Source organism: Boleophthalmus pectinirostris, unplaced genomic scaffold (assembly GCF_026225935.1).
Source record: "Boleophthalmus pectinirostris isolate CB_2022bp ecotype Guang Dong unplaced genomic scaffold, ASM2622593v1 HiC_scaffold_2756, whole genome shotgun sequence".
Lineage (NCBI taxonomy): Eukaryota > Metazoa > Chordata > Actinopteri > Gobiiformes > Gobiidae > Boleophthalmus > Boleophthalmus pectinirostris.
The window spans coordinates 1-12379 of NW_026571274.1; the positions used below are offsets into that span (position 1 = coordinate 1).

Here is a 12379-nt window from a genome sequence, read left to right on the forward strand (position 1 = left end):
GGAGAGAGACTCTTTATGTGAGGGAAGGGTGAAATGGAGGAGCAATCAATGGAAATGGAGAAGGGATTGGTCTTCTTTAGGGTGGATTTGGTGCCTACAAGGAGAAGTTCAGTTTAGTTTAGTTTGAGGAAGTTTGAGGTGGAGAGGTAGAGCTGGGTGTCATCCGTGTAGCATTGGAAGTGGATATGGTGTTTCCAAAAAATGTGACCGAGGGGGAGGAGGTAGAAGATGAACAGCACGGGACCGAGGACAGAACCTTGGGGAACACCATTGGTGATAAATATTTGGAGATTTGAGCTGGATGAACTGGGTGCAGTCAGAAAGATCAGAGTGAAACCAGGAGAGTGCTGTGCCAGTGATGCCAACAGAAGAGAGACTGTCACGAAGACTGTGACGAAGGTCATACTTAGATCAAGTAGGAGAAAAATGGATCGTGAACCAGGGTCATTAGAGAGGAGAAGGTCGCTAGTGATTTTGAGAAGGGCATTTTCAGTGCTGTGGAGGGGACGGAAGCCAGACTGGAAATGTTTATACAGGTAATTGGAGAAAAAACAGGAATGGAGTTGAGCAGAAACAGTCAGAAACATCACAGACTCTGATAGTTTAGTCATTACAGGTGATTTTAATGGACATGTGGATAATGTGTGGGACAAAAATGCCAAAGAGCTTAGTGTTGTCCTTGAAACCTTTGGTCTGACTCAGCATGTCAGTGAGCCCACTCACAACAGAGACACACTCTGGACCTGCTCATTACAAAGGGTGTAAATATTTCAAATGTCAGTGTGTGATGTTGCTCTGTCTGATCATTTCTGTGTCTTCTTTGACCGTCTGTTATTCCCAAACCACGGCTGCTCTACAGTTGTTCGAAGGAGACACATAAATGATAACACAGGTTGCACTGTTCATGGAAATGATACATTTTGAAATTGCCTCATGTTCTAATGTTGATGATGTGTTGAACTCTGTGACTTTGAGTGTTTTGAATGTTCTGGATGCCATCGCTCCGATAAAGGTTAAAGTGGTTAAAGAGGCAAAAAGCTCCGTGGAGGAATGATGACTCAGTCAGAGCACAGAAAAGGGAGTGCCGGAAGGCTGAGCGGAAATGGCGCAAGTCAAACCTCCAGGTTCATTATGAGATTTACAGAGGAACAATGCATATGTACAACTACACTTTGAGTAAAACAAGAGAGAAGTATTTTTCGGACATTATTGGTAATTGCAGTAACAACTCTCATGTCCTGTTTGCAACAGTGAACAGATTAACAAACCCTCCAGCTCCACTGCCACTAAGAACTAATTTTCACATCTAAATGTAATGAGTTTGCAGTTTTCTTTAATGACAAAAAATGCATCAATTCCACAACACAAATAACAAACTGCAGCCACAGAGACACTTAGAGCTGAGTCACTTTGCACCTGTAACTGACAAAACTGTTTTAGAGATCGTCACCAGTCTGAGTTCATCTACAAGCTGCCTTGATGTGTTACCCACTAGATTTCTAAAGTTTGTCCTCAACAGTTTCACCACTCGCTCACATAACTGACACATTAACATGTCACTTCAATCTGGAACATTCCCAAACGCATTGAAAACTGCGGTCATTAAGCCGCTCCTAAAGAAGAGCAGTCTTGATGCCACAGAACTGAACAATTTCCGACCCATCTCAAATCTGACATTTTTTGGCAAAGTCCTTGATAAAGCTGTTCAGCAACAGCTTACGAACTTTCTCCAAATGAACAACTCCTTTGATGTTTTCCAGTCAGGATTTAAATGTTTAAAAAGTCTGCTAAAAGTCCAAATATATTGGTGTATCCTACTCATGAAGCTTTTTTTTCATGGAATGTCTTTTGTGCCATGAATCTGCACTAGAGCGACTTTGGACAAGACAGATATGCAAAACCACAATCTGCACATGTTTTTACAATGACAGACACCGAGAAACTGATGCTTTCTACAAAATACTCTCTCTTAGAACAGAGCCTAAGGAGTTTTGACCCATCGGTGTCACAGCGTACATCACAGTGTGTATGTCACAGTGTACGTCACAGTGGGCGTGTACATCACAGTGGGCGTGTACATCACAGTGGGCGTGTACATCACAGTGGGCGTGTACGTCACAGTGGTGTACGTGGGCGTGTGACATCGTCACAGTGGGACGTCACAGTCACAGTGTACGTCACAGTGGACGTGGCGTACGTGTGTACGTCACAGTGGGCGTGTACGTCACAGTGGACACGTGGCGTGACGTACGTCACAGTGGGCGTGTACGTCACAGTGGGCGTGTACGTCACAGTGGGCGTGTACGTCACAGTGGGACGTCACAGTGGGCGTGTACACGTCACAACAGTGGGCGTGTACGTCACAGTGGGACGTCACAGTGGGCGTGTACGTCACAGTGGGCGTCACAGTGTGTACGTCACAGTGGGCGTGTACGTCACAGTGGGCGTGTACGTCACAGTACGCCTTGGGAAGCCCCTGTGCTCAGAGTGATGGTGCTTGAGGTATTGTTGCCAACACGTTCTGTTTGTGTCTCAGGCTGAAGAAGTCTAGCAACCAGAGAGAGGTGTTCAGACCAGCTTGTGGTGTTTGCAGATGAGCTGTTGTGGTATTATGGTGTTGAATACTGAACTGAAGTCTCTGAACTGCATTCTCAAATATGAACAGCATTCTCAGATTCTCCCAGCCCTCATCCATCTGGACAATCTTTATTGTCCAGATGGATGAGGGCTGGTGCAGGACAGACCAGATTATCCTCTGTGGAACATTTGGCTTGGTAAGCGAACAGGAAGGGTCCAGGGTGGGGGAGAGGGTGGATTTACTGTGAGACATGACGAGCAGTTAAAAGCACTTCATGATGATGTGCATCAGCGCCACAGGGCGGTAGTCTTTGAAGCAGGATGGGACAATGTCTTGCTCCAAAGAGGTGTTGAAGATGTCTGTAAAGACTTAGCTCCTCTGCACAGTCCTTCAGCACATGACCTGGGATGTTGTCTGGACCTGCTGCTTTGTGTGGGTTGATGGTGGTGAGTCTCATCTTCACGCTGGAGGCAGACAGGCACAAAGTCTGGTGGTGGAGAGGGGCTGTGGTTTTCTGTGGATGGGTGTTTTGTGCTTCAAAGCAAAGAAGCTGTTCAGTTCATTGAGCAGAGGTGTTGCTCTCGCAGCTCTGTGGCGTGGGCTTGTAGTCCATGATGGCCTGGATGTCCTGCCATAGGCTCTGAGCATCCCTGCTGTCTTTGAAGTGGGAGGTTATCGTATTTGTGTTCTTCTTTTTTGCTTCCCTGATGCCTGGGACAAGTTTGCTCTCACTGTTCTCAGGCCAGCTTCGTCTCCAGCTCTGAAGGCTTTGTCTCTGGCCCTCAGCAGCCTGTGGATGTCCCCTGTCAACCATGGATTCTTGTTGCCGTGAGTGATGATGCTTTTGGTGTGGGTCACATATTTGACACATATGGTGATGAAAGAGTCACAGTGTCTGTGTCTCCTCAATGTTTACAAGGTTGTCTTGTATGGCAGATTCCATAAACATTTCCCAGTCTGTTGTGCCAAAGCCACCAAGCAGAGGAGGCCCCCTCTGGCCACACTCTTACCTCCTTCAGAACCGGTTTGGTGACTTTCACACTCTGTATGTATGCCAGTATTAACATAACAGTGATGTGGTTCGCCACGAGTCTTTCCTCCGTCTGTGAGGGCTCTGTCTGCTCAGTAGCATGCTAGCTGCTCCAGTTGTACAGCAGAGTTGGGAATGTTTTTATTTCATCGTGTCTCAGTGATAATTGTGGCTTCCTCTCTCTTTTTTGTTGTTTTATTTTGTGTTGATATTTTGTTCAGTTGAAAATATATAAAAATCAGTAAGTGTCATCACCTTTCCATACAACACTCAAATATGAAAACACAAAACAAAATTGTGTTTATTGATCACACTTCTTTATTCTTTCTCTTTTAGGGGAAAATTGCATTAGAGAGGTTTATTGAAGAAAGTAAGAAGATAAACAACGGACCTCCTGCCCGATACCAGCTGCAGCTAAAAAGAGTAAATCTGGACAAAGAATCAAATGAAGAATCTAAACTGAGGAGATTTACTCTTGGAGAACGTGATCCAAAGCATCTGAACAAGACCATCCTCCTGGTGGGAGCCACAGGGTCAGGGAAGTCCACTCTGATCAACACTCTGGTCAACTTTGTGATGGGGGTGAAGTTTGAAGACAAAGTCTGGTTTGAGGTCATCACAGATGAAAAGAACAAACCTCAGTCTGAGAGTCAAACCACTGCTGTGTCTGTTTACGACATCTATGGATTCGAGGGAAAAACTGTCCCTTATTCACTGACCATCATCGACACTCCAGGATACGGAGACACCAGAGGATTAGAACATGATGATATGGTCACAAAAAAACTGAAAGACCTGTTCTGCATCTCTGAGGGAGTGTGATGATGACATGGATGCTCTCACTGGAAAGTGGCATCTCAGATCTGGAAGATGCAAAGATTCTTTGTGCCAGAATGTTGTTCAAGTTTGTGATGAAGATGATGAGAAGATGCAAAACATGCATTTAAAACTTCAAACAAGGGAATGGAGAAGTTCACAAAGTTTCTGGAAACAACAAAACCTCAGTCTCTGAAGTCGACAGTGGAGGTGATTAAAGAGAGGAATCAGACTCACGGCCTGCATCCAGAACCTAAAGGAACGAGTGAAAGAGACGGAAATGAAACAGGAAACAATCGAAAAGAACAAAGAGGAACTTAAACAATTTAAAAATGAGAATAAAAACTTTAAAGTTACCATAGAAGAAACCTACAAAGAGAAAGTGGAAATAGACGCCTGGTGGGACACCAAAGCTGTCACCTGTAATAACTGCAAAGAGAACTGTCATTACCCAGGATGCACCTGGTCCTGGAGTCCAAGCTGGTGTGAGGTCATAAAAGACGGGAAATGTACTTCCTGTTCTGGGAAGTGTCCAGCGGACGCTCATGTGAAAGAAAACTGGAAATATGTGACAAAGACCAGAACAGTGGAAAGAACCAAAGAAGAAATGAAGGCCAAGTATGAAGAGAACAAAACCAAGAGTGAGGAGAAGACCAGTCTGCTGGAGGATCTGGAGAAGGAAATGTCTGAGCTTAAACAAAAGAAAAAAATATTTCTTAATGAAGCCTTCAGCATCATTGTGCAGCTGGAGGGAATCGCTCTGAACGAAGATGCAGTCACCACTTACATCCATCTGGAGTTTCTGATTGAGAAAATGAAAGAGACGGGAGACAAAGAGAAGGTGCAGATACTGGAGAAAATGAGAGACCGGATGGACGAGAAGAACAAGTCTGGGGCAAACTACTTAGCGGGGCATATGTTTGCAAAATTAAAAACTTTTGCCCTTTCAAAATTTTGTTATTAATTTCAAAATTAACAACCCAGTGTTTCATGGGCTTTACAGGAGTTAAGGTAAAGTCAGATAAACAAACGGTGACACAACCAAAAGAGATATACTGAGTTTTAGTTTTAGTTTTACTTACAACTTTAATCAACACTTTGTTTATAAAATGTGTCTGGTTTAGCGGCACTACAAAGCTCAGTCACTCTGAGTCTCTAACCTGCCCCTGAACTCAAACCTGCTCCAGTTAAATTCCTGAATAAGACGAGAAGACGACGATGATCAGAAACAACTCACTTTACCACAAAACAAAGTTAGAAAATCAAACCGTGAAACAGTCACTGGTGAATAAGAGACAAAGCAGATTAACAAACATTCACAGAAAACATGAAGTGTCCCAGAGCGCCCCCTGTCCTTAAACTCTCCTTCTGCAACGAAAACCCAGAGGATCAAACAGAAACCTGGAGAAAAACCACAGTGAAGGACAGATCCACTCCCATGGACATCACCCTGGAGGAACTTTGAGACAGAATTTACAAGAAACACATTTTTCTGATTCTTAAAACACGATTTCAACTCAGTAAAGGTGTTTTCTTATATTTTTATTTGAGTTTTTGGCCTAGTGTAGGTCAGGGTTGGTTTTATGGTGTTTTTTTTTTTACTATAATGATGCTTAAAATCTTGCAAGTATGCCTTTCTTTTTTGCGACCAAATGAATAAACCAAGCAAAAAAAAAAATAATAATAAAAAATAAAATAATAATAATAATAATGCTTAAAAAACTAATAAAAATATACATTATTCACACATTATATTATAAAATTTTAGTTTTCACATAAATGTTCCTGATGGAAATTGACATTTATAATATTAATTTTACTTTGTGTGTTTAAATAGAAAATCATTCAAAACTGTTTTTTTTTATTTTAAATGTATTTTTTAAAACCTTCCAGTGTGTTTATCACAACTTACCTAAGAAATAAACAGAAATTTTAATAAATCTGTAAATGTATTGATTTTGTTGTTGAATGTTAAACTACCGTTCAAAAGTTTGGGGTCACTTAGAATTGTCCTTATTTTTTGAAGGAAAAGCACTGTTTTTTTTAATGAAGGTAACTTTAAACTAATCAGAAATACACTCTATCTTTGCTCATGTGGTAAATGACTATTGTAGCTGCCAATGTCTGTTTTTTGGTGCAATATCTACATCGGTGTATAGAGGCTCATTTCCAGCAACTGTCACTCCAGTGTTCTAATGGTACAATGTGTGTGTGCATTGTCTCAGAAGGCTCATGGATGATTAGAAAACCCTTGTGCATCATGTTAGAACATCTGAAAACAGTTTAGCTGGTTAGAAAAGCTCTAAAACTGACCTTCCTTTGAGCAGGTTGAGTATCTGGAGCTTCACATTTGTGGGGTCAATTAAACGCTCAAAATGGCCAGAAAAAGAAGAACTTTCAGGTGAAACTTGACAGTCTATTCTTGTTTTTAAAAATGAAGGCTATTCCATGCGAGAAACTGCCAAGAAAGTGAAGATTTCCTACAGCGGTGTGAACTACTCCCTTCATAGAACAGCACAAACAGGCTCTAACCAGAGTAGAAAGAGAAGTGGGAGGCTCCGCTGCACAACTGAGCACAAAGATCAGAACATTAGAGTCTGTAGTTTGAGAAATAGACGCTTCACAGGTCCTCAACTGGCAGCTTCATGAAATAGAACCTGCAAAATGCCAGTGTCAACATCTACAGAGAAGAGGCGACTCAGGGATGCTGGCAGAGTGGCAAAGAAAAAGCCATATCTGAGACTGGCCAATAAAAGAAAAAGATTAATATGGGGAAAAGAACACAGACATTGGACAGAGGGAGATTGGAAAAAAGTGTTATGGGCGGACGAATCGAAGTTTGAGGAGTTTGGATCACACAGAAGAACATTTGTGAGACGCAGAACAACTGAAAAGATGCTGGAAGAGTGTCTGACTCCATCTGTCAAACGCGGTGGGGGTAACGTGATGGTCTGGGGTTCCTTTGGTGCTGGTGAGGTCGGAGATTTGATCAGGGTAATAGGGATTTTGAATAAGGAAGGTTATCCCTCCATTTTGCAACGCCATGCCAAACCCTGTGGACAGAGCTTGATTAGAGCCAATTTCACCCTCCAACAGGACAATGACCCAAACACACCTCCAAATTGTACAAGAACTATTTAGTCACAGTCACCAGATCTAAACCCCATTGAGCTGTTGTGGGAGCAGCTTGACCATATGGTACGCAAGAAATGCTCATCCAGGTAATCCAACTTGTGGGACGATGTTCTCTCGTGGGGTGACATTTCTCCAGATTACCTCAACAAATTAACAGCTAGAAAGCAAAGGTCTGCTACGCTGTAATTGCTGCAAATTGATAATTCTTTAATGAAAGCAAAGATAAATATTATATTATTTATTATAAAATATGATTTCAAATATAAATCATTATTTCTAACCTTGTCAATGTCTTGACTATATGTTCTATTAATTTTACAACTCATGGTGGTAAATAAGTGTGAGTTTTCATGGAAAACACAAAATTGTGTAGGTGACCCCAAACTTTTGAACAGCAGTGTATGTCTTTGGAGCATTTTACAGGCGATTGGATTTATTATTTAACATGTCCAAATCTTTGTGGAGCTGTGGGGGTGGAGGCTCTAAATGAGGCTGATGGAGTTTTGATTTTTAATGTTTTTGAGTTCTTTTTGTTTTGATTTTCAACATTTTTCTGTCATGATTTTTGAAGTTGTTTAATAAAACGCAGCGTTTGCCTTTTCCCTTTAATTCCACACGTCTCTGTCTTTATTTGGTGAGTGTCTAAAATCCCTCAGTTGTTCAGGTAGAATCAACAGCAAAGGAGAAATTTAACTTGTGAACTGGACAAAGGTTTATTTGGTTTGAACATGTTTCTCAGCTCATCTAAGCTTCTTCTTCTTCAGTGCAGATGAACAGCAGACTGAGGTCCTGTGTTGCTCTCTCGTCTGGGTTGGTTCATTCTCTTGTGAAGTGTCTTTTTTGTTTCTCCAGAGTAAATGAAGAGTCACTCGGGTCTCGTCAGGACAAACATCAGACTTGGGCTGTGTTCAGTTCCTCCAACAGCCTCAGTTTGGACTGGACACTGAAGTTCTGCTTCAAGAAAAACAAGTGTCACTGTGTCCTGTTCTCATCTGTTGCACATCAGTCACATCAGTTGGAGATGTTCCATCTTAAAGCAGAAGTGGGTGAATGTGCACGGGGAGGTCAACACAGAGAGCAAAAGTCTGAACATGGACTCACTGGAATGTTCCACAGTGACACTTTAGCAGAACAAAGACAGAGTGTTAGATGGTTAGAGGAGCAGTTCCAGATGTGACCACACGAGGGCAGCACAGAGTCTGGATCTGGGTTTTGTTTTTATTTTGTCCAAAGATCCAGAAAAAGTTTGATTCTTGATTCATTTCGACGACACAAATTCACAGCTGAACATTTGTCTGAACAAAACCACACGTTTCATTTCACTGATGTTTATTTGAGGAGAGTCAAACATTTGAGATTCTTTTACAGCACAACAGAGTCTGGTCCATTTGAACATCAGAGAAATCAGAACCACACAAACACAAACACAAACACAAACAAACTAAACCGTAACATTTGCACTTTGAAAATGTTCCTAAAAGTTGTTGATGGTGTGAAAAAGCCCAGTCCCTCTGCTCCTGGTCTTCAGCTCCTGAGCTCAAAATGTGGATTAGTGCTAAAAGTCCAAATGTCCAGGTGTCCAAAGGCTCAGGAGGATGTGAGCGCCGCCTCTAACGCTCTCGTGTGTTCTCTCATCAAACTCCTCAAGTCTTCCAACTGCTCCAGAGTCTCTCTGCACTGCTCCGTCACCTCCAGGAGGCGCTCTACTCTACAGTCTTGGCCCAGATTTGTCAACATTTGTTTCCTTTCGCTCTCGATGTTCCTCAGAGGTTTGACGAGGCCACAAAACTTTCCCACCAACTCCTTGGCTTTATCCAGAGTCTTTGTGTCTGTGGATTTATCAGGCACAAAGACTCTGACGACGACGACGGCGGCTGCTGCTGCTGCTGCTGCTGCTGCTGCTGCTGCTGCTGCTGCTGCTGCTGCTGCTGCTGCCACAACCAGACTGAGGTGAGTGAAAGGAGCAAACACGAAGGCCGTCAGTCCACCCATGATTCCAGCACAGATTCCGGCGGCTTTTAGAGCCTTTTGGCGAACGGCCTTTTTCCTCTTCTGTGTTTGGTCACAGATCTTTTCCAGCTCAAGAACAATCTCCTTCATCCTGGGTTCTCGTTTGTCAAAGTGTAAGGGAAAATTTGGAACGTGGATGGTCTCTCCTGAACTTCTTTTCTCTCCTGAACTTCTCTCTCGGGTCATTGTGGCTCAGGGACAGTCCAGGACTCTGTGACCTGCAGTGAGATGGAACAAAAACAAACTGATTTTAGATTTAGGACGCAGCTCCAGACTCAAACACAGAGGCACCGCCGTCTGGATCTGTGTGTCGCTCAGTTTTCAAAATAAAACCAAAAATAAGAAAATGAAAAAATAAAACAACTATTTTCTTCATTATTTGTCTCCAAAACCAAAATGAACTAAACCAGGACTAAACCAGGACTAAAACAGAACTAAACCAGGACTAAACCAGGACTAAAACAGTATTTAACATGTTTATTGTGATGCTGTTCATGCAGAACATTCACGGACCATGAAGACACTTTCAGAATCTCTGTGTCACTTGTTCACTCGTTTTTCAAAATAAAATAAAAAATAATAATAATTATTAAACAAAAATATTCTTCATTATTTGTCTCCAAAACCAAAATGAAAAAAAAAAAAAAAAAAAAAAAACAGAAAATGATTCGTTTTTTCAGCTTTTGTTTTTGTGTTTAAATGAAAAACGGAAAAAACAGATAACGGACTAAACCAAGTTCAGTCCAGGACTAACTGTAAACCAGGACTAAACCAGTCCAGGACCAGAGGACCAGACTGGACCAGGTTGACTGGGACCAAACAAGAACTGAGTCCGGAACCAGGACCGGGACTGGTCAGGACTAAGACCAGGACCAGACCGGGCCAGACCGGGACTGGAAATGTTTAGTCCTGTTTCAGTTGGTCTAGTCCTGGTTCAGTCCTGGTCTAGTCCTAGTCCTGGTTCAGTCCTGGTTCCTGGTTCAGTCTGGTTAGTCCCTGGTCTAGTCCTGGTTCAGTCCTGTCTAGTCCTGGTTAGTCCTGGTTCAGTCAGTCCTGGTCCTGGTCAGTCCTGGTCTAGTCTGTTAGTCCTGGTTCAGTCCTGGTTTCTAGTCCTGGTTTAGTCCTGGTTTAGTCCTGTTTAGTCCTTAGTCCTGGTTTAGTTTCCTGGTTTAGTCCTGTTGGTTAGTCCTGGTTTTAGTCCTGGTTTAGTCCTGGTTTAGTCCTGGTTTAGTCCTGGTTTTTAGTCCTGGTTTAGTCCCTGTTAGTCCTGGGTTAGTCCTGCGTTTAGTCCTGGTCTAGTCCTGGTCTAGTCCTGGTTTAGTCTGTAGTCCTTCTCCTGGTTTAGTCCTGGTCTAGTCCTGGTTTAGTCCTGGTTAGTCCTGGTAGTCAGGCGTCCTGGTCTAGTCCTGGTCTAGTCCTGGTAGTTTAGTTGGTTTAGTTTAGTCCTGGTTTAGTCCTGGTTAGTCCTGGTCTAGTCCTGGTTTAGTCCTGGTTTAGTCCTGGTCCTGGTTAGTCCTGGTCCCTGGTCTAGTCCTGGTCTAGTCCTGGTTTAGTCCTGTTTAGTCTGGTTTAGTCCTGGTCCTGGTTTAGTCCTGGTCTCAGTCCTGGAGTCCTGGTTTAGTCCTGGTTTAGTCTAGTCCTGGTCCTGGTTTAGTCCTGGTCAGTCCTGGTTGTCCCTGGTCCTGTTTAGTCCTGGTCCTGTCTTAGTCCTGAGTCCTGGTCCTTTAGTCCTGGTTTAGTCTGCCTGGTTTAGTCCTGGTTAGTCCTGTTTAGTCCTGGTTCGGTTTAGTCCTGGTCTAGGTCTAGTCCTGGTTTAGTCCTGGTTTAGTTAGTCCTGGTTAGTCCTGGTTTAGTCCTGGTCCTAGTCCTGGTTAGTCCTGGTCTAGTCCTGGTTTAGTCCTGGTTTAGTCCTGGTTTAGTCCTGGTTTAGTCCTGGTTTAGTCCTAGTTTAGTCCTGGTTTAGTCCTGGTCTAGTCCTGGTCTAGTCTGGTTTTAGTCCTGGTCCTGTAGGTGTCCTGGTTTAGTCCTGGTTTAGTCCTGGTCCTGTTTTAGTCCTGTTTGGTCCTGGTTAGTCCTGGTTTAGTCCCTGGTTTAGTCCTAGTCCTGGTTCCTGGTCTAGTCCTGGTCTCCTGGTCTAGTCCTGGTCTAGTCCTGGTTTAGTCTAGTTCCTGGTTCCTGGTTTTAGTCCTGGTTTAGTCCTGGTTAGTCCTGGTTTAGTCCTGGTTAGTCCTGGTTAGTCCTCCTGGTTTAGTCCTGCCTGTCTAGTCCTGGTCTAGTCCTGGTTTAGTCCTGGTCTAGTCCTGGTTTAGTCCTTTAGTCCTGGTAGTCCTGGTCTAGTCCTGGTCCTGGTCCTTTTAGTCCTGGTTTAGTCCTGGTCCTGGTTTTAGTCCTGGTCTAGTCCTGGTTTAGTCCTGGTTTAGTCCTGGTTTTAGTCCTGGTCGTTTAGTCCTGGTTTAGTCCCTGGTTAGTCCTGCTCTAGTAGTCCTGGTTTAGTCCTGGTCTAGTCCTGGTTAGTCCTGGTTTAGTCCTGGTCTAGTCCTGGTTAGTAGTCCTGGTTTAGTCCTGGTTAGTCCTGGTCTAGTCCTGGTTGGTTTAGTCCTGGTTTAGAGTCCTGGTTAGTCCTGGGTTTAGTCCTGGTTTAGTCCTGGTTTAGTAGTCCTGGTCCGGTCCTGGTCTAGTCCTGGTTTAGTCCTGGTTTAGTCCTGGTTAGTCCTGGTTAGTCCTGGTCTTAGTCCTGGTTCCTGGTTTAGTCCTGGTTAGTAGTCCTGGTTTAGTCCTGGTTTAGTCCTGGTTTAGTCCTTAGTCCTGGT

General features: G+C 43.4%; 1 protein-coding gene across 1 annotated transcript; it reads left to right on the forward strand.

The window, feature by feature from the left end:
• The first annotated feature begins 2717 nt into the window (after positions 1 to 2717).
• On the forward strand, positions 2718 to 4430 carry LOC129410853 (uncharacterized). Its single transcript, XM_055159784.1, has 4 exons — positions 2718 to 2774; positions 3216 to 3406; positions 3515 to 3602; positions 3945 to 4430. The coding sequence occupies exons 1-4, from the start codon at positions 2718 to 2720 to the stop codon at positions 4428 to 4430; spliced, it is 822 nt and encodes a 273-aa protein (XP_055015759.1).
• Positions 4431 to 12379: the final 7949 nt, after the last annotated feature.

Coding starts and splice junctions, on each gene's coding strand:
- LOC129410853 (XM_055159784.1), top strand. CDS start 2,718: ATGGATGAGGGCTGGTGCAGGACAGACCAGATTATCCTCTGTGGAACA. Junction 3,407..3,514: donor AACCATGGATTCTTGTTGCC/GTGAGTGATGAT, acceptor CTTGTATGGCAG/ATTCCATAAACATTTCCCAG. Junction 3,603..3,944: donor TCTTACCTCCTTCAGAACCG/GTTTGGTGACTT, acceptor TTTCTCTTTTAG/GGGAAAATTGCATTAGAGAG.